At 43.2% G+C, this 22,603-nt stretch overlaps 1 protein-coding gene across 5 annotated transcripts in view; it reads right to left on the bottom strand.

Annotated features, from left to right (window-relative positions):
* Window positions 1–688: 688 nt before the first annotated feature.
* Ddc (dopa decarboxylase) overlaps window positions 689–22,603 on the bottom strand; it is an 87,501-nt gene continuing 65,586 nt past the window's right edge. For 3 of the 5 annotated variants that reach the window (XM_031339011.1, XM_031339010.1, XM_031339009.1), the window contains 6 exons: window positions 16,128–16,204; window positions 12,169–12,188; window positions 9,390–9,488; window positions 6,235–6,336; window positions 1,792–2,009; window positions 689–1,097 (listed from right to left, as the gene is read on the bottom strand). In XM_031339011.1, the coding sequence (XP_031194871.1) occupies window positions 1,809–2,009; window positions 6,235–6,336; window positions 9,390–9,488; window positions 12,169–12,188; window positions 16,128–16,204 (499 nt within the window). In that variant the 3' untranslated portion in view covers window positions 689–1,097; window positions 1,792–1,808. The remainder of the gene's footprint in view (window positions 1,098–1,791; window positions 2,010–6,234; window positions 6,337–9,389; window positions 9,489–12,168; window positions 12,189–16,127; window positions 16,205–22,603) is intronic. The other 2 variants (XM_031339007.1, XM_031339008.1) reach the window with 2 other exon arrangements.

Below are 22,603 nucleotides of genomic sequence, written 5' to 3'. Positions count from 1 at the left end.
AGAAGGAGAAGGAGAAGGAGAAGGAGAAGGAGAAGGAGAAGGAGAAGGAGAAGGAGGAGAAGAAGAAATTCCTTGGAGGCATGTCTCCTCCATGATTCTAGAGTCTTGTCAAGTAGGTACTCAATATAAACCACCACACCTGCTAATAACACAAGGACCTCATGTGAATGCCATTGACAATTCTAAAGTCTCCAAAGGACATGAATACACATATTTTGGGACTTGGGAGATGGCTAAGTAGCTAAGAGTACACACTGCTCTTGTAGAAAACCCACTTGGGTTTTTAGCACCCACAATTAGATAGGTTATAACTACCAATAACTCTAGCTCTAGAGGATATAATAGCCTCTTCTGGGCTCCTTGAGCAACACGCACACTCTCACACACACATACATACATACACACACAGAGACACATTCATACACACACACTTAAAAATAAATCTACAAAAAAAAAACCATTTTTCTAAAATCAAAATGATTCCATCTAAAGGTCAGAGATTATTTGAGTAAATACCTAGAAATTGAACTCATAAAATCTAAGCAGAATTTGAGTGTTGTTAATGATTCTGAACAGTGACTAACATATACCAGGCTTTCATTAAACACATGATGACAAAATGTCTGAAAGGGTTAGTCAAGTTCACAAGAATGAGTCTGATACAATGTAAAACAAAATACTCACTCAGTACCGTTAGTATTGCACATGGGCTGTTTATTAAGTATTTAGCCACACAGAGGACGAGTTAACAGCCATAGTCTGAAGGTAAGACCAAAGACTGCCCTGGAAAATATTTCTATAAGCTTTTCAGTGACTTTATGAGCACAAAGACATCTTATTATCAACAGAAATCACAGCCACACAAAGAACAGAAGCTAGAGGCACTGACATTCACTTTCCACAGAGAAAATACTTCTCCCTGGATAATATAGAAAATATTTCTTCATTGACAAGTCACCGAAAAGTCAATCAGGGAGTTCTGATTAGTTTTGGAGACACACATGACGCCACATATAACCATGATTTCACGAAGATGGAGTGGGTAGTTATTTTTCTCTTTCCAGTTTTCAGATAAACTTCTTTTCAACTTTTGATCTCTATAGGAGAAAAAAAATAGCATGAACTTAGAGGCTAACTTAAAAATAAAGAGAGCTGGCAGTGTAGTCCACTGATAGTGCACCTGCCTAGAAGGCAGAGATCCTTGTTCCTTTCCTGACACCACAGAAACAAAATGAAATAATAACAATTACAATTTTCTGTACTTCTACATTGACTTCAGAGAAGGAATACATTGTTTCTGCAGTGACCCAATACAATAAATCATTTTAACTGAAGTTTATGTTACCGATCTGACATCACTAATGATAAATTTTATAAATTACTCTGGCTGTGATTCTTCCTCTCTGATAAGCAACACGGAAACCTGCCTGCCCTCCCTTACCATTGCAGTTTTGGTCTTGCCTGACGGGTCACATGAAAATCCCATTTACTGTTTTCATGTAGCTAACGCTTATTTGGATAGTTGCTTTGGTCAGTGCTGTTTGGGGAAATCTGAAGGGAAAGTATACAGCAAGATCTATACACTATTATATGTACTCGCCCAGAAATGAATACAAATTCACTGTGCAGAATCCTAACACATACCATTCTTTCTGCTTCTCCTGACTGACTATGCTACAGCTCTCTTCCTCACTGCACAGACCCTTAGCACTAAGTGGCCATGCTGGGTCTGAGCTGGAATCCTGACGCCTCCATGGGGAAGACAGAATGTTCCTGGCACAGCTAGCTTACCTGAAGCAGCTCTGCTTTCACTCTTTCTCGGCCCTCAGCACACTGCTTGCTAGATCTCTGATGTGCTCCCAGGCCAGCTGCACGTGGGCAGACTGCACAGTGCGAGCGCACACAGCAAAGCGTAGCACAAACTTGTTTCGGAGACAACACGGGACCAAGTGGATTTTTTTGGCGCTGTTTATTCTTTGTAAGAGAGTTTCGTTCAACTCATTGGAGCCCTGGGGGAATTAGAAAGCAGATCCATTGTATAACACAAAGTCTGGTAACACCTAGAGACGGTAATTGTACATATATATTATGCATATGTATGTACACACACACACACACATACACACATATGACCTCAGTGTGAGAGCACACACTTGAAATTCATATAACACAGAAAACAAATGCCAGTTATTTAGGAAAAAATTGTGTGCTATTTTCAATTGCTTTATGTTAGAAAGGATTTCCATGAAGCTGGACCAGAAAGCAACAAAGAAACCATCTTTACTTTTCTTTTATGTGTAAGATGGCAGAAAGTTTGATGAAATGACTAACATGAGCTTAAAGAATTTATAAGAAAACTTCTCCCTGTGATAGTGTTTCTCCATGGTCTGTATTATCAGAAGTTGACCTTCTTATCCTCCAAGTTTGTTTAAGAAAGATGAAGGTCCCTGGAGGCGCTGTCAGCAAATAGATGAGGATAAACTATGTGACCCTGTCTCTGGTACACCAGAGCAGCTTTAGATACATTGGAACCCCAGGAGGTCTCAACAACAGAGACAATGGAGCACCCCAGGCAAGGCTAGCTGTTTCCCAGAAGAATCTCAAAAGGGCATTTGTAAGTGCGGGAATAGGGGATTATGAATAATCTCTATACAGCTTCTCTAGAAAGAGAATAGTCAACAAGCTGGAGACAGAGAGGCCAGAGCCCTCCACTCCCAATGACTGACCAGAGATAAGAGGACCTTATCAAACAACACACAGCAAGCCATCACTTTCCAGCTGGGCCCCAAGTAGACAGGCTGGTAGCTGCTCTTGGCCTATTTCTTTACTCCTTCCTGTAACTGTCACGAAATGGCTTCCAAGTTGCTAAGCCTTTCAGTCTACCACAGTGGACCAGGGGCTGGTTTCAGGAGTCACTCCCTAATCATAAGACCCTTGCAAGGCTGGAGCATTTATTCTGGATTTTAAGGGTCGATAGGTAGGAGGATGCATGGAAAGGAAAGTGTTACCTTTGCTTGCACCATGGTAGCTGAACACTTGCTGGATACTGAAAACTGCTCTTGGCCTTGGACAAATTCACATGTCTCTAGCTTTGGGTCTGAGTGTGTCATCTAAGAAAATCTTTTGTTTATACTGAGAGGAACTACAGACTATTCATATTGTTGGTGTAGATGCTGTAACTGGACAATAAGGTCCTATTCAAGGAAGATGGAGACATGAACTTTGGTACTAAGAGGATGATTGTACATATATATTATGCATATGTATGTACACACACACACACACATACACACATATGACCTCAGTGTGAGAGCACACACTTGAAATTCATATAACACAGAAAACAAATGCCAGTTATTTAGGAAAAAATTGTGTGCTATTTTCAATTGCTTTATGTTAGAAAGGATTTCCATGAAGCTGGACCAGAAAGCAAACAGAATTAATCAGAGATGCAATAATGAAAAGGCAGAAGTAGGGCTAAAGAGATGGCTTGGCAGTTAAGAGCACTGACTGTTCTTCCAGAAGTCCTGAGTTCAATTCCGAGCAACCACATAGTGGCTCACAACCATCTGTAATGAGATCCAATGCCCAATTCTGGAATGTCTAAAGACAGCCACAGTGTACTCACATACATAAAATAAATAAATACATTTTCTTTTTTTTTTTAAGATTTATTTATTTCATGTATGTGGATACACTGTCTGTCTTCAGACACTCCAGAAGAGAGCATCAGATCCCATTACAGATGGTTGTGAGCCACCATGTGGTTGCTGGGAATTGAACTCAGAACCTCTGGGAGAGCAGTGCTCTTAACCACTGAGCCATCTCTCCAGCCCTAAAATACATTTTCTTAAAGGCAAAAATAAGATAAGTAAGATAAAAGGAGTCTGGCCAGGGAGGAAGGAGTAACTATGCCATTGCAAGGTTTTATACTTTATGTCTAATAATGGGTCACAAGGGTCAGAAAGTGTAGCTTGTGGTAGAGCCGTTGCCTAGCACCTGTGAGACCCTAGTTTTAATCCCCAGTGTCAAAAAAACAAATTTTGTATAGTGAATGTTACTTTAAGTCAGCAGAGTGGTACACACCTGTAACCTCACCTTCTGAGAGATGAAGATGAGAAAATCCATTCAAGATAGTCCTAGGCTATATAGCCAGTTTGAGAGTAGCCTGGGCTACATGAGAGTCTGTCTCAATAAGTAAACAGCCACAGTATATCCTTGTTGAACCCATCAAGGATGGAGAGGATTGCAAAATCAAATTGGAAAAGACAAGAAAGGGGGACAAATCATACAGTATAGGTACATAGGCAAAAAATTAAGGAATAGTGTTTGGCTAATATGCTTCCTTAAGAAAAAAAAAAAAAGTCAAGCCGGCCAGTGGTGGCACACGCTTTTAATCTCAGCACTTAGGAGGCAGAGGCAGGTGGATTTCTGAGTTTGAGGCCAGCCTGGTCTACAGAGTAAGTTCCAGGACAGCCAGGGCTACACAGAGAAACCCTGTCTCAAAAAAAAAAAAAAAAAAAAAAAAAAAAAAGAAAGAAAAAAAAAAAAGAAAGAAAAAGGCATAATCATGGCAAGGAGATAACAATGGTTCACAGAAGAAAAGATTTCTTAGCCAAAGAGTGTGGAGGGTTCTGTGTGTGAGGGCAGTGCACACTACCAGGCGTGTGAAAAGGAACAGAATCCGAGGCAAAGCACATTTGGTATAATGTTAAATTATACAGATCCACCAATAGTCTTAGCCTTGACAACAACATCATGTCAAGAGTGAAGCAGACAGCCACAAAGGCAGTATTATATAGAGGTCTTTAAAGAAGACAAGCATGTTCAAAAATTATATTGTGGTGATGGCCTCACAACCCTATAGCTACACCAGAAATCACTCAAACAGACAAGCTAATGGCCAACATGAACTACATCTCAATAAAACTATTAAAATTAAAATATAAGCATTCGACAAAGCCAACAATATCTTTCAGCAGCATCCCACAGCAATGAAAACAAATAGTTGGGGAACAAAGAAGTCAGCACAATACCAACGCCAATGTTGGTAGCCCTGCCGCTTCCCACCACACTCCAGGGACATGGATACTTGAGGCATCCCACACAAGCTACCTATGGCCCACATTTTTGGTCATTCTATACATCTTCCTTAAACATTACATTCTGTATTTGCAGAAAGCATGAGGCTCCTCTGAAACACTCACGTCATAACACTTGTGCTTGATCCTTCTAGAATCTCCCAGGCTTAGATCTCATCTCAAAGCTTTAAGAATCAAGGTGAGGGAAGGAGATGGTACATGGGATGCAACACCGTGAAAATGATGTATCCCAGATTATTCCTTCTCGTGATTGCTGTCTACGCTTGGGCAAGGAGGTCTCCTAAAGACCTTTTAAACTGATTCAGAAGCTTCCAGTCAAGTGTAGTGGCATGCAGACCCAGCTACTTGGGAGGACTGCAAGTTTCAGGTCAGCCTGGGTAACATCTGGGAGCCAATGTTTCTTCGTTTTTAAAAAGGGAGAAAAAGGAGGTAGGTTCTGGGGATGTAGCTTAGTGTGGACTTGTCCTGCATCTGTGAAGCTCTGAGTTTCATCCCAGTACTGTAAAAAGGAAGAGAGGAAGGCGAGGAGGAAGAAAACAAAACATAAAAACGGTTGGCCTATTAAAAGCCATCTTAGTAATGGCCAGAGCATCTGGTTTCGTTTATAAGACAGAGATGAGCAGGGCCTTTTGAGTAACATGGTTGTGTAAGTCTCTGCAAAGATAGCTTACTCCCATGCCGATCCGGGCAGGCTTCCCTCACAAAGAGAACACAGAGCCTAGGTACCCCCTCTGTGTAGGAATCTTGCAGAGGTATATATAGCCAGATGACTGGGACAGTGGGGTTTGTTTATCAACCCGGTTCCCAGATGTGCTGATGCTGTGTGTCCACAGGTGACCTGGTTACTGAGGCCACAGACAACTCAGCAGAGGATTACAGTTCCAGAGGTATTAGATGGACTCTTGGCATTGGGTCAAGAGGAAAGCATCCAATCACATCAGAGGAAACTGGGCAGCAAGTCCATGGAGGAGAGTCTACTGGGCCAGTCAGCCAGCCAACACGGCCTGCTTAGCACCACAGGTCATGTTCTGTAGCCCTTGGCAACTGGTACACAACTTTGCGTGTGGATTTCATGAATAATACTTTATCATGTTCAACAAAAACAAAGATGGCTGAAATTGGCATAACATACCTTTAGCCGGAAGCAGACCAACCCAAGAATGACTTCTGTGCAAATTTCAAAGCGAGGGTCCTGGCGTACCAGGGACTCAAACTCATGAGATAGCTCCACGTGCTGGAAAAAGGGAAGGGAAACTTGCTGTCTTTCTCATCACAACTTAAGCCTAACCCTGACCACCCAGTACCTTCTAGGGCTGCACATCTATTAGTCATTCACATGTGCTGAGCAATGTCCTCCATCCTCACCAGTATTTCCCACATATGCTGAGAAGAAACTCATCTGCCCTATACCACAAGAATTCCAGTTTCTTTTCTTTTTTTTTTTTCTTTTTGGTTTTTCGAGACAGGGTTTCTCTGTGTAGCCCTGGCTGTCCTGGAACTCACTCTGTAGACCAGGCTGGCCTTGAACTCAGAAATCTACCTGCCTCTGCCTCCCAAGTGCTGGTATTAAAGGTGTGCATCACCACCGCCCGGCGGATTCAAGTTTCTTAAAAGAAAAAAAAGGACTCATTTTCTTCTGTCCATGGATCTATGTTTTTAACCCCTTCTTTCTTTCTTTCCTTCTTTCTTTCTTTCTTTCTCTTTTTTTTTTTTTTTTTTTTTTTTTTTTGTTTGTTTGGTTGGTTGGTTGGTTGGTTGGTTTTGGTTTTGGTTTTTCGAGACAGGGTTTCTCTGTGTAGCCCTGGTTGTCCTGGAACTCACTCTGTAGACCAGGCTGGCCTCAAACTTAGAAATCTGCCTGTCTCTGCCTTCTAAGTACTGGGAACCCCCTTTCTTTTATAATTTTATAATAAACATTATAAAGAAGTAGTTGAAGATTCTAAAAGAAAAAAAAGGCCACCTTGACCTCCTCATGATAGCTTAAAATATTGTGATAGAGCCTTACTAATTTATAGATTGGAAACTGAAGCCCAACAAGAACAAGTGTCATAACGAAGGGCTTAGTCATACCTGGACTCAGCTGATGTGGACACTGGGGTATCACTTCTGCAGTAAGTGGGGGTAGTGATCCCAGCCTTATTCCAACTTACAGATAGGAATCACCCTTACCTGCCACATTCAAGAGCTTTGAGCCCTCTCGTGTGATCACAGCACCTGGAAGACTCTGTGAGTCTGAGGTCAACCTGATCCACATACTGACACCCTATCTCCAAAATAATAAAATAATTAAAAGGAAAAAAAGGCCTCTGTGATCGCATTGAATACACACACCAACTTATTTCATATCTAGATGTTTAAAGAATTAAAAAACTGATTAAAAGCACATATGAACATTCGATCACTGTCCAAGGGCACACTTAGCTAATTGGAACCTCCTGGCACCCAGCACTAGCTTCCACAAGGCCCATCCTTTAGAGGAGCTGAAGCACACAAACCTTGTTCGGACACAAACGCCATAGAAGCAATTGTCTCAAGTCTTCCCACCAGAGGGCACCAAAGATTCAGGACTAAAATGATCTTCAGTTAGCTCGAGCCTAGGAACACCATCTTTGACAGTTCCTATAGTCTCCTGTGAAAGCTGGATTGGGGCCGTTCCCGAAAGAGGTGTGGTGTGTCTTTAACTTGGCACAAGCTAATCACAGTGAGTTGTCCTGAACTGAGAGTCATCACCACCTTTGACTGATAAACCACTCGGGGTTTCTTTCTTATTACACACAAGTTGACTCACCCTCTTTATCCCCTTTGCAATTGGATCAGGGACTATCTAGAAATCTACACACACTCTAGGTTTCTAGTTCTTTCCCCTGTGTAGCTTCTCACAGTACTCGATGTTTGCATACATTTCCTTACAACGGTTTCATGATCTGGACAGATGCCAGTTTATAGCATGTGATGGGTACTCTGTGAACAAATGCTTTTCTGCATCCTGTCATAGAAGAGGGGCCTGAGACGTTCAGCCTCTGCCTTTGGCTGCACATCTGGTAATGCAGTGGGACTTAAGGGGAAAGCTGTCACCACCACAGGCTGGAAACCACAGGCATGCTTGCCTCATCAAGATGATGTTGTGGCTTAGAAAGGACTCAGCTGAAGTCACTGGGCCCTCTGCATCTGACTAAATGGGCAGACAAGTCCTGGCTCATATTCAGGCCTTAACTGTTGGAAAAAAAAAAAAAAGTAGGGTAGTAGGGCTTAGAACAATCAATGGTTCCTCAAGGTAGTTTAATGCACAGCATAGTGACCTGAATGGCTTGTTGGAACAGAAGTTCCATACTGCCCAGGAAGCCTCCTTGAGACAAAAGGACTAGACGGTATCATTCTCAACCAACTCAAAGATTTTCTTAGTTTGGGAGGTTTTGTTTTTTGTTGTTGTTTGTTTGCTTGCTTGCTTGTCTTGTTGCATTTTGTTTGGTGGTAGTGGGGAAGAAAAACATTATGTTCTCACTATTAAGTATTGCTCAGTCAAAACTGCTGCTGGATGGATATGTGGAAAATATTAAATTTACACACTGCTTGTAATTAACTTCCTAGAGCTGATAACTTATATTCTAATAAAAGTGTCTTAGAAGATACATAGGACCAGTTTGTGAGTGCCCTAATCGTAAAGACCCAAACTACAGCCTGATTCCAACACTGTGCTTAAAAAACCGCTCTTCCAGACAACAGCAGATCATGGCTGTCCTCACTCTCTTTCCAGCCTGAACTTTCCAGCTCAGGGGCTGGGCTTCCCCTCCCCCAGAAGCTCTTTCCTATGTAATCCAGACATTTTGGCCTCTCGCTCCCCCTTTTCTCCCCCTCTCTGCATTCTCTCGCTCCCTGCACGCGCATGCTCTTTCTCTCTTTCTCTTCCCCCTCCCCTCTGTCTCCCTCCTCGTGGCGCCTCGTTCCTTGGGACTAGTGAACCCGCCCCAGAGCTGCTTCCCAAGAAACCTGCCTTTATTCAAACCTGGTTTGAATTGACTCGTTTCACCGGTGGAGAATAACTTATCACGTCCATTCCTCTGTCCCCAAAGGCCTGTCCCTTGTAGGAAACTGTCTATCTCAGCTTGTATATGAAAATTTTGTTGTCCTCATGTTTATGAAAGGGCCTCATGATGTACTTTTTAGAGCTTATCCCTGTTGTTAGGTAACGCATGATGGTGTGTGTTTACACAGACACCTGAATTCGTTTCTGAGTTTCCTACGACCGACCGACAGAACATTACTCAGATAAACAAAGAAGGCAGTCACCTTTCGGATGTGAGCCTGCAGCCCCTTGACTCCGTACATTCTAAAAACAAACCACATTTTCAAAGAGCGAAATCTTCGCCCCAGTGGGATCTGCCAGTGCTGAAACAAAATATAAAGAACTCGTCAGTGAGAAGCCAGTAAACAGCCAGGCTCCTTTTCAGCTTCTCAGTTGGTCGGTTTCTTCTGGAAGCAGCCGGTTTCCTATAGAATGCCCGTTTCCCAGCCAGGATGGCGTACAACTTGATGTGTGAGCTGGGGAGAGAGGAGAGGGAGAAGCTGTCTTCACATCCTGGGGACATGGGGACAGGAGAAACACTGAACGAGAGGCACTGAACTTTTTTTTACTATTTTCAATGCACAGATGTCTGCTGAGTACACCCCAGAGGAGGCACTCCAGGAAGAACTAGGAAAGATGTGGTCCTGCCCTAGGCAGCTTCCGTGGGGGGCAAGAGGTCATCCAGGCAGAGAGAAAGGGTGCTGAACTCCTTGTGTGTCTGCCTTTCTCTGCCTGGATGCACTGAAACTGCACTCTGAAACAGTATCAGAGCCTTTGTCTCACTGACCTCTGGGGAGTGACCCCTAATACCCTTTTACCAAAGAAGCCTGCCTCTGCTTCTCCTAGCTTTTCCAGACGGTCAGCTGACAGGCTGTTCACACTGGCTCCTCACATTCTTCTTGATGGTGATGGATGATGGTTGGAAATGCAATAAAAGCACGTAGGAAAGGCCAGGCATGAGACACAGGCCTGTCGGAGGATGGCCTTGCACTACTTCCTGGCTTTCTTTGAAATTCTTTTACTTGAGCTTACAAAGGGCTTGCTGGGGGAGGGGAGCTCTTTACTTCTTATCTAGTCCCTTGGCTCCAGAGAAAAAGCTGTCTCCCTTCTGGGTGGTGTTCTACAGTTGGGAAAAGCACCCTAAACTCCACCACTGCCTGCCATCAGAGATACGCCTAAGAATTAGCCTTAGATACAATTAAGAATGAGCTCAGTGCTGCTTCTAGGAAAATAAAGTTTATTTTTAAATAACAGTCGTTCCTCCCTGAATCAGGAAGTGAGCTACATGAAATTTGAGACAACACCAAATGTATATATACGATGTTTTCCCTTTACATGTATGCCTATGGTATAATTCCTTTTTGTTTAAGACACAGTCTCATTGTGTAGCCCCAGCTGGCATGGGCTCACTTGGTAAGCTAGGTTGGTAGGCTAGGAGTTTCCTCCCGCCCCTGCCTCCTGAGTACTGGGATTAAAGGTGTGCACCATCTTACTTTACTCCCTAGTTTAATTCCTTATTATTAAACTGTTTCTTTATGAAGGCTTCTGGCTTTCTTGAATTATTTATTATGCAGCAGGCCTACAATTTTACCAAGTGTATAAAATCAAAATGAGACAATCAGGCCATAGGATGTGAAAATTTTGCAGGTTTCCTTTTTCTTTTCTTTGTTTTTTTTCTTCCTCCCTTTCTCTCTCTCTCTCTCTCTCTCTCTCTCTCTCTCTCTCTCTCTCTCTCTCTCTCTCTCTCTCTCTCTCTCTCTTTCCACCTCGCTTCTGAACAGTTTAAGTACCATTGTGGGGAAGGGGACATCTGACCTCATGCCAAGCCCACTTAAAATAATGGAGGTTCTGCTGACAATTGCTTACAGACTTGCCAAGCTCTATTTAACGTAGATTGGGAGCTTTTTCTCTCAAAAGTCTGGCATTAGTACCCCCACAAAAGTAATACAAATCCAAAGCCCACAGCAACGTCAGGATAACAAGATTTTAAGTGATCTTATCCTCAAACTACTTTTAATATTATTCTCATATTATCCCTTAAATTGTGCTTTCTAAAAGGTAACTTGGATCCTAAATAGGGATGGCGTGTACAAAGCTAAAGGAGAAAATGGAGTGTTCTCCTGGCATACCATAGTTGCACAAGTCCTGGCTTTTTCTTTTTCCCATAGTACAAGCGTCCATGGAACTCTGGCCTGGGGGAAGATAGCATGAAGCCTCCCTGGTATCCTGCACCTGCCAGCCTGCAGCTGTCATCAGAAGGAGGAAGGGTACTCTGTGTCTAGGAGAGGTAATCCTGCTACCCCTTATTATCAGTGACTGACATACTGCCCCAAGAATTTAGACACACTACTTTGGACAAGATGCTTTGATAGTGTCCTGTGCTCACCATGCACACCCGCCTCCCCACCCAGCAAAAAAGCCAGGTCATTTTTTTTTTTTTTAAGTCAGAGAGGCAGCAGATGAAGTGGGCCCCTTCATGTTCCGAGAGAGGCAGCAGATGCAGTGGGCCCCTTCGTGTTCCCGGCCTGGCTTGGCTTCTATTCTTGGAAGAAACCTCCCAGCATTACTTGCGGTTCCAAATTCCTTTCCAGAGCAAAGCTGGGACAACCTGGTGTTTTTAAAATCCAGAAAACATTTGTGGTGAATAAAAAAAAAAAAAATGGAGAAAGAAGTAAAGTGAGTAGAGGAAAGTGTGCCAAGACTACACTCTCCTACCCAAGAGGCCGGCTCTTCTCTAACTCTGCCCTAGCACTCCCCAGGACGCTGCCCCAAGCAAGGCAGAAGGCAGAAAAAAGGGCCACGTGGGCTGAGGAGACAGACCCCTGATGGACGTGACAGAGCTGCCTACCGAAAAGCCACCTAATATGTCTGTCAGAACACATTTAGAAGGTACCTCTTGTGTCCTCCTGCTCAGGAACGTGGGAGGGGGAGAGGGCAGAAGCACAGTAGGGAGCCCTTGGCACTTCAGAGTTTGGATTACAATGGGCAAGACCACTCACTTACCCTGTAGTCAGTGATGAGTCCTGGAGAAAAGAGAAAGACAAAAAGCGGCCATTAGGGAGAGGCAATTAGAAGAAAAGGTAGCTTTTCTTCTTCCAGGCTTCAGTTATAAATGATGACTTCTGTGGTCGACATGAAACTATCCAAGGACTGGCTAGGCCTATGTGTTCTCTGTGGCTCATTCAAGGTAACTGATTCAAAGGGGAGTCCCTGAAAGCAGGATGCCCAGGACACATTCGGAAGACTGAATTATTAATGGAGCTGGTGATACAAAGAATGATTCAAATAATAAGGGGGTTGGGGGTGGTTTTCATCTCTATGTTCAAGGATGTTGGCTGGCATCTGGCACAGAGCAGCTGCTCTATGAATACACTCTGAGTCAGATTCCTTATCCTGAACTCAGTGCCCCCCACATGGGTTTTGAAAAGGTTGTTTAGCACTCTGATGTTCGCTGGTGCTTACAGCCCTAGATCCCAGGACCGCATGAGGAAGAAAGCCTCTGAGGAGTCAGTCACAAACCACAGTTTCTAGAGTGTTCTGGACACAGACTAAGGAAAATACAAAGGTTGGCTGCAGCCCTGCTGGGCACAATAGGGAGGCAGGCACCTTGGAAATCTCTCCCATAGACGCAGGCCAAGCAAAGCATGCTGCAGCTTGCACAAGTCCCTGCTTTCTAGGCAATAGCAACTGCAGCATGGCAGCTTCCGCTGGAACAACCTAATATACACACTATGCACTGCACGGGAAGGTTCACGTTCTCTATTCAGGACTTCTGAAGTAATTACTTGACTTCCACTGGGCCTCAGGAAAGTCTAGGTCTTTTCTCAACTAGGATAAAGTAGCCATGTTGGGGATGTGCATCACTACCCGTCTCAGCCTATCCTTTGAGTGACTCAGAGACAGGGTCTTCAACTCCCATCCCACACTCTGACCTTTCCTCTGGAGCCTCCTTGTCAGCAACGGAGCTCATAAACAAACTTGATGGCAGTGGCATGGTGTCAAAAAATAACCTGATAGTGACTCACAAAGGCCCCAGGTACCTGGCCATAACTACATGACTCATAAGTGAAAATTAATGTTTGACGTCGCCGCCTCGGAACGCATGTGCCTGAGCCATCTGATACAGTACCGTTAGTCACATTCAGCTATTTTAATCAAGTTGTGTGGAACTAAAGGAAATTGAAAAGGTAGTTCTGCCAGATGAGCCATCTTTCAAGTGTCATCTTCCCCGCTGTGGGTTAGCTAGCGGCTGCCATGAATAGAATTGTAAAGCATTTCTTCCTTGCAGGAAACACAGTGGAAGGAAGGTACAACTGACCGCTTTAAGGAGAAGGATTTAGACACAGTGGCTTCTAGAGCGAGAGGAGAGCACAGGTGGAAATCTGCTTCATTGTGAGCCTGTTTCACTGGAGTTGAGTGGAGAGCGGCCTCAACACCTGAGCTCCTGTACAATCACTTAGAGCTGGCAGAAACAGTGCCAGCTCCTCCCCTAAACCAGCAAGTTCCTATGATTACAGCTGTTTACACGCCGTGGACTGCTTATTATGTCTCCTGTGCCTACTACATCTTTAACCCTTTGTGATTTATTTTGGTGTAGGCAGCTTGTAAATGGGACCTTAAAGCAATAAAATCAGGCAATGCTTAAAACTGAGAAATACAATATATTGACAATTGTGGTTTAAATGACAAATGTCTCCCATAGGCTCACAGATTTGAACATTTGGTCCCCAGTTTGTGGTATTGTTTAAGGAGGTTATAGAACCTTTGTGAGGCAGAGCCTGGCTGGAGATACTTCATCACTGGGGGTGGGCTTTTTATAGCCTTGCCCTTCTTCCTCTTCTCATTCTCTCTGCTTCCTGTATGTGGATGAGGCTGTGACCTGTTCCTGTCTAGCCTAACCTGTGGTCAGGCTTTTCCCACCACAGTAGACACTATCCCTCTGGAACTGTAAGCCAAAACAAATACTTTTCTCAGTTGCTTTTGTTCATGATATTTTATTGTAGCAACAGAAAAGTAATTAATACAGAAATATTTGCATTTGGAATGTTGAATTAGGAAATCTAGTTTAACATTGACTCTTTTTCCACTTTGCAAAATAGATCTTTATTAACACAGATTATATCTGAAAAGCCCACTTAATGAGAGCAATGATTTCCCTCTTTTGGCAGCAGAAGTCAGCATTTTCTGTTATATAAAAATCTCAGGCTGGAGATACAGGCTCAGTTGGTAGAATGGTTGCCCAGCATGCATGAAAACCTGGATTTGATCCCCAGGATCATAAACTGGGTGTGGTGGCACATTTCTGTAGTCCTAACACTAGGGAGCTGGAGGCAAGACCATTGCAAGTATGAGGCCATAATCCTTGGCTACACAGTTGAATAGAAATACTTGTCAGGGAAATGTGGGTTTCTGTTCTCTTGGTACCCTTCAGACCCCAGCCTACACTCATGATTTTATATTGGAGGCTGTGGCCCTCGAAGAAGGATAATAGGCACATAGAACGTGGTACTTTGTGTTTTTTAAAGAATTCAGCTGCGTTGTAGACCAAGATTCAATGAGGAGACAGTGGCAGAATGTCCCTGCATCTCCCTGTAACAGGGAGAGTTCTGCCAGTACCTTAAGCCACTGCTCTAATTTTAGTAGAGAGTGACTGTAAAGAAGTGGTTTATAGTCAGGAGGTGGTGGCACATGCCTTTAATGCCAGCACTCCAGGAGACAAAGGCAGGCAGATCTCTGAGTTTGAGGCCAGAGTAGTTTATAAATTGAGTTCCAGGACAGCCAGAGAAACTCTGAACCCTGGCTAAAAAAAGAAAGAGAGAGAGAGGGAGGGAGAGAAAGAAAAGAAAACGAAGAGGAGGAGGAGATCTGCTGTGGTGCTATTGGAAGGTGCTTGGGTCCTTAAGAGGTAGGGCCCGTTAGGACGGTCTTAGGTCCTGGGAGATGAGCATTAAAAATGGATTATGAGAGAGAGCCCACCAGTTTTTCTCTTCCCCTTTCTCCCCTCTGACGTATGAAATGTCCTAATGTGAGCACTTGTTTTGCTACATGCTCCCACCACGATGTGCTTCTTTCAACAAAGGTTCACATCTATGGTGCTGCCCCATCTTTACTTTAGCTTCTAGAAGCACAAGGCCTCTCACTGTAGTAACCGGCGGGTGAGGCCGCCTGGCTGACTTATACCGTCACCGTGGCTCAAACACCTCATTGTGTCTGCTTTCTGCCATGGTCTCTGGGAAGCACATGGCTTAATTAGAGGCCACCCCAGTTACTGTGGGCTTCCTGCTACAGGCTTCTGAAAGGAGTCTGTGTGCCCCCTCCCCCTCCCCCCACACACTACTTCTCTCTCACTGCCTACTTGTCCTCCTCGTAGGCAGTCTGTGCAGACACTGAGCCTCCTTAACTCTCAGGTAATCAGCTCCAGGCACAGAACACAGATCTCCCAGCAAATGAAGAAATATGCATTGATCCAGCAGCCCTACCTATATTTTCTTCATATTTTCTCTTCATTTTCTTTCCCTACCCGGGTTTCCTCCTTTACTTTATTATTATTATTTATTATTTATTATTATTATTATTATTATTATTATTATTATTTTGCTTTCTTTATGGTATTGATGGATGGTGTGGACATAATTTTTTAGGAAAGTCGTCAGCACAGTCGATATTGTAAGTGTTTTCTGTCTTGGAAGACATGCGTGTACATGTACTGGGGCTGATGGCTACAGTCCTCCTGTCCTTACTCCCACATGTCACTCATGCGCTTGATGACTGGGGGGAAGAGGAGAGCCTCTGCCAGAGAAGTCCAACCCCTGCCCCCAACTCAGCACGGAAGTTTTGAGAGTAAGTCAGGAGAGCACAGAGCCTCTCTAGTCCTGAGGAAGGTGCTATGGGCTTCTTCAGCATTCCAACGAAGCCCTGAAGAAAACCCTAATCAGACTGCACTGGCGGGCATGTCTGCTCACCTGAGTCCTGGTGACTGTGCTTCAGATAAACAGGGTCCATATTAAAGGCTCCGGTTAAGTCAGTTCTCCTCTTCACCCTGATTTGAGAGAACAAAAGATAAGGTTTGCAAACTTCAGCGGGAATAGAGATATATTAAACAGATGTCTGTTTGGCTATCAGACTTTTAAGAACACCGATTGGAATTTCCCCAGGAATGTCAAGCTGGGAAAAGAAAAGGCTGGAAGGCAGGGCCAGCCAGCGGGTAACTTGTCTCCCAGAAACAGGTTTTACCCAGTTCGGAGGACTTGTCAGACCACTTTTGTAGGAGACAGTGAAGCCGGGGCAGTGATGGGCTAGACCACACATTGACCAGGACTGCTTACTTATGCATATCCCTTGCTCTTTATTTAAACCTGATTTCCATGTCAGGACCCAGAAAATGTGGGTGGAAGAACACAGGGCCTCTTTGTTTCTCTTCTCAATGTGGCCACGCTGAGGAAACTTTTGTTGTTGTTGTTTATCATTCTTATGTCTCCTAATTGGCATATGGAGGGTAGGTGAGCAAGCCTAGCTTGTTAGAGCTGCCAGGGCCCTAGCTCTAATCCTAAAAGCTCAGAGTACACACCTTGCTGGACAGATAGCATCATCCTGGTCTCTACACTGTGCTGGCTTCTGTCGCTTCACATTTTGTATTTGATATTGCATTTGTGTTTGCATTTGCCTTTGATTTCCAACAAAGCTGGAAACCGTTTCAGTGTGGCTTTCTGTGTGTTGATTTTAGCTGTATTTTTTTGTTTTTCTGTTGCTGGAGATCACATCCAGGGCCTTGTTCATTCTAAGTAAGCGACATCAGCAGCCCATCACTGCAAGCTCATTTGTATTTCTGCTCATTGGTGGGGCTGGCTACTTTTTACTAAGAGGCTTTGTATTGGACACTGCATCCAAGTGGCACAGATGCACATTAAATAATAAATGAATAAATAAATAAATAAATAAATAATAAAAAGTCTTTTAAAAATATTCAAACTTAGGGCCAGGCATAGAGCGCAGCACATGCCTTTGGTTTTATCCAGCAGGGGTATTTTATTCTAATGCCTTTTCTGAACCTAATGTGATAACTCTGTTTCTTTTCTTTTTTCTTTTTTTCTTTTTTCTTGTGTGTGTGTGTGTGTGTGTGTGTGTGTGTGTGTGTGTGTGTGTGTAGAATACAGTTTATTCAGGGCATGGGGAGAAGAGTTGAGGGGGTAGTAGACAGAGAAAGGCAGAGAGACAGAGAGACAGAGAGAAACAGAGAGACAGAGAGAGAGACAGAGAGAGGAGCAGAGGCCGGCCATGAGCGCGTGGGGGAGGGGGGAAGGGCATGAGGGGGAGCCAGCGAGAAGAGAGCAAGAGGATAACTGTTTCTTTAACATGATAAATGACATTTTCTAACATTCTAACACACACACATATGTGGAATACACTCAAGCTGGGCCATTCTACTATTTTGTTTAACATCACTGGGTTTTACTGAAGGGGTTTTACAGTGGAAGAGTACTCAGGCAGGCAGATCAGGCCAAGGACTGCTGCAAAAATCATACCACACAACAGACATCACCTAGAATTTATTAACCTCGAATTCAAAAATCTAAGCTTGTGGGGTTATCCTATGCTTTTTCTGGGCTCCTCACCTGGTTTTCTGAAACTAACTTGATAACATAAACAACATTTGCTGTTCCCTGTAAACTACATTTGTGATTTAATTGACATCTCCCCCCAACTGACTTCAGAACAGCCAAAGTTGAATATTTTAAGGGCCTAGTGTATGAGTTTGGGGGGTTTCTATTTACTTTTAAATCAGGTTTGGATAAAAAGAAGTTTTTGTATGTGCGGTTGTGGACATTCTTGATCATGTTCCTCTTACTGTACAATCCCAAAGTTCCTGCAGCCAAACCCTTCCATCGGCAGCAACAACTGACCAGTGTGTGCCTTATTTATTTTCTTCCTCGGCTGTGGTGCCGGGGAATGAATCCAGGACCTTGAATGTGTTAAGCGAGGAGCAATCACTGAGCTACACTGAGCTATTTTCTCTTAGTCATCTTTCCTGAGATCCTCTATCTAACCAGACAGAATAACGACTGATATCTGGCTTTGTCGATCCTCTCTGCAGCTCTGATAGTAAAAGGACGTGGAGCTCCATATGAAGGAGTCCAGATATCAAATGAACAGCAAAAGCTTGTGAACAAAATAATGAACTCATTAAGAAACTATTTACTATGCTATAGTGATTGCCAGTTTCAGAAACCTCCATTATCTTGTCCATTTTAATATTTAAAGAAGTCAACCAAGTATTTATGTTACGTTATGGGCAAACTGTTGGCGAAATCTCATTAGACAAGAGAGGCAATTCTATTTTAAAGATTACGAAACAGAAGACAGAGCAAAGCAAAGCAAAGCAAAACAAACAAAAACACCTCCGAACCAACCAAACAATTAAAAAAAAAAATCAGGGAGCATAAATATATATATGTTTCTTGTTTTAGTTAAATCTTAAAACATACCTGTAAAAAATTAACTTGGGACTGTTGATTTGCGTCCCGTTTTGCAGCGTCTGCGGGTTGGCCAGATGGAGCTTTTGTATTTACAGAGCTCCTGCCTGCCTGCCTGCCTTTGGTTTTGCTTTGTTTTGACAGGGCAGAACACAATACTACAAGGATAGGAGGGCTAGCAAGAGATCTTTTTTAAATTATTATTTAGTAGATAGATGTTCGGGACTGTGTGAAATATCATTGAAAAAGTTCTCGGATTTCATCCTCTGAGTGACTGACTCCCTGCCACCACCTTAAAAGGCGCCATCTCCCCCTAAAGCCTTCTGCAAACACTCAGAGGGACCCGCCCCCTCCCCAACCCCCCAGCACGCCCCACAGAACCCCTCCGTGAAGGCAGCTGGGCAGAGAAATGCTGGATGGAGATGTTGTGTCTAGCTAGTGACCTTTTGCCTTTAGGCTGTACTTTCTGGGCTAAAATTCAGGGCCTTTTGTAGTGTTCAGAGAGAAAACACAGTCAATAACTGTTTGAGTGAAAGTTGAAGCAGAATGACTGCCTAATTTGGCCCCTCTTCACCAAAACACAACCCCTTTCTTCAGCTTCTTCTGGGCCCATGATGAATGATCCCCCTCGGTTCCCTGAGCACATCTCTGTGCCTGGGAGTGTCAGATACAAGCTGCTTCCTGTATCTGCTCTTAGATGGTATGAACAAAGTCCAGGACTCTTACCCTTGACTCAGCCCGGCACTTTAAGACATCAGTCTACCAGGCCTGATAAGGATCACTCTGAACCCTTTCACAAGAGAAAAATATCCCTCCCCCTTCTGCTCTCAGCCCTTTCTACCTATCACTCTATCTGTCTTTCTGAAGGAATCTTGTTTGTTGCACAAGCTGGTCTCAAACTCCAGGCCTGAAGTAAATCTCTTATCTCAACTTCCTGAGTAGTTGAGACTGTAGGTGCATACCACCACGTATTTCTGGATTAAGCCTTAAGCTCTAGCTTCCTTACCCATAAAACAGGGCAGCAATTCCTGACCCACAGAGCTATTCAGGGGAGAGATAAGCTGTGAAGTGCTGCAGAAATAACAAGCATTTGCTTAGAAGGTAAAATTCTTAAGCAAAGCCCCCAGCACTGCAGTAAATGTCTGGCACAAGGATGTTTGTTTGTGGCGAGCCCTTTGTCACTTCTCAAGGGGATCAGAGAAAAGTAGAATTCTGTCCACGAGGCTGGAGAACTCAGTTGCTTGCTGGTCCTTGGCAAAAGTCTGTTGTTGCCACCTATCCTGGCACAATCCTTCTTCAAAAAAAAAAAAAAAAAAAAAAAAATCTGTGCTGTGAACAACGGAGAAGCTTGTGTTTTCTGGGAGCCTCGTGTTTGACTGAATAAGTGGCCTAGTAGGGCTGTGTTGAACCTGAAAGTATGTGCCCTGCCCAGGGCTCCTCAGCTCTAAACCATGCTGATTATGAGAATAACATTTTGAAAATAAGCACGTGTACCAATTTTCAAATTGAGTAGCTTATTTGAAACAAACTCAAAACCATCTTCCAATGGTTGGGTTTTGAGTAACCTGAAATTCTTTCGATCAACTCTGAGGTAGGCATTGTCTGTTCCACCTCCGGCCTTCACACACACACTTTCTCACCCCTGCCTGTTCTTTCCCTATTCAGATGTCTGGTCAAATGTCACTTCCCCAAAGGGCCTTTTCCTGACCTCCCTATCATAAATAACCTGTCAGTGAATGAAAGAGCCAATTCATGGCGTCCTGAGCGCTTTTCCTCCTCATAGCTTCTCCTCTGTTCATTCCTCACCCAAATCTCTCTCTCCATCTTTCCCCCAAGCCTTTCCCCTGACAGCTTCCCAATCATAGACCCTGAAGCCGCCATCACCTACATTTTATGTTCTGTCGCCTACTATTTTATCTAGTTTCTTAGCTTGCATCTGTTCTTATTTTATTTCCTGGCACTTCACAGCTAAGACCACTAGAGTATAGAATACTTTTTTGTTTGTTCATACTGCTCAGACTCAAATGAACTATGAATTTTCTTTTAGCTGTTATCCGAATGTTGAATCTGAATGCTGAAGTAATTACAAGTTAGAGACTTCAAGGTTTATTAGGTCGTAGTGGTGCAGCCTTAGTTAAGAGAATTACTGACTACTTATAAATGATACTAGACAACTTCCTCACCCCTTCCACTAGGTGTCAACGTAGTAAGAAGGAATTGTGTACAAGAAAATGAACCCTAATTTACATAACAAGTCTACCGGGGCCTTAATCGTAGATTTTCAACATCTAAGATTGTAAGCAATAAATTTATCATCAACAGAGCCTGTGGTGTTTTTAGAGCAACTCAAATGGACTAACACACATGTTACGGTTTGGATAAACATACCTCCAAAGGCCCAGAAGATACTTGTCAGCAACCTGTAGCAATATTTGTAGGTGGTAGAGCCTTCCAGAGAGGATGTCTAGTTGGAAATATTCTGGTGTCAAGCTGTGCTTTTGAAAGTGATAAGAGGAACCCAGGTCCTTCCTGCCTTTTTGGTGTCTTAGCTGGGTGTGGAACCAACAGTGACTCTATCATGTGTTTCCACGCTATTCGGACTCACCATAAGCCATAAGTAATGGAATCTGATGACCATAAATTTGTTTCCGAAACTGTAAAACCAAATGCTTTTCTTCTTTTTAAGTGAATTCTCGTCAGTATTTTGTTATAGTAACAGAAAGCAAGATAGCTCAGAGGGTGGAGGTTCTCATGTTCAGGCCTGGCCAACGTGAGCACAATCCTCAGATCCCACAAGATGACAGGAAATGGTCCTATGACTTCCACAAACACTCCACTGCTTTGTGTGTGCCTGTACACACACACACATACACACCACATATACCATACACTCACACTCACATTATACACACACTACACACACACACACAAACACACACATATATACACTCACACCACACACACACAAACACACACACATACATACACTCACACCACACACACACCACACACACATACATACCACATATACCACACACACATACTCACACCACACACACATACACACACTCACACCACACACACACATACACGCTATATATACCACACACATACACACTCACACTACACACATACACACACACACACCATTCCACACACATACCATTCACACACACACACACAAACACACACATATATACACTCACACCACACACACACACATACATACACTCACACCACACACACACCACACACACATACATACCACATATACCGTATACCACACACACATACACACCACATATACCACACACACATACTCACATCACACACACATACACACACTCACACCACACACACACATACACGCTATATATACCACACACATACACACTCACACCACACACATACACACACACACACTATTCCACACACATACCATTCACACACACACACTTACACCACACAGCACACATACATACACACACACCACAAATTAATAAGTAAAATTAGTAAAATGTTATTAAAATTTTGACTGAAAAGAATATGACAGAAAAGAATTTGACTTTACAGCAAGCAGTTAAAGGATTGCAAATAAGCCACTAAAACAATACATTGATTATTTGATAAACTAAAGGATTTGACTACATTTGCCTAAACTGAGTGAGAACTGTGCCCCTTCTTGTTTTAAAGTAAAATATCATCCATTTAATTATGTTATACACTGAGCAACTCTGTAAAGTAAGCATATTAAAAACATTAACCTTACATACTAATGGAATTCAAGCAAAAGCTTTCCCCTGGTCACGTGAGTGATTAATCAATTTCTTACTTTGATTTTTTTTTTAATTTAAGAAACAAGTTTTGTTTGTCTCTGCATCAGTCCCAGCGATTGTGTCTTAAGGTGTCATTTTATGGTGTTTTACCACTTGATTTTAAAACTTAGTATTCTTACTGTGTAGCCAAAG

Source organism: Mastomys coucha, unplaced genomic scaffold, assembly GCF_008632895.1.
Source record: "Mastomys coucha isolate ucsf_1 unplaced genomic scaffold, UCSF_Mcou_1 pScaffold22, whole genome shotgun sequence".
Lineage (NCBI taxonomy): Eukaryota > Metazoa > Chordata > Mammalia > Rodentia > Muridae > Mastomys > Mastomys coucha.
This window is presented reverse-complemented; position numbering and strand designations above follow the sequence as displayed.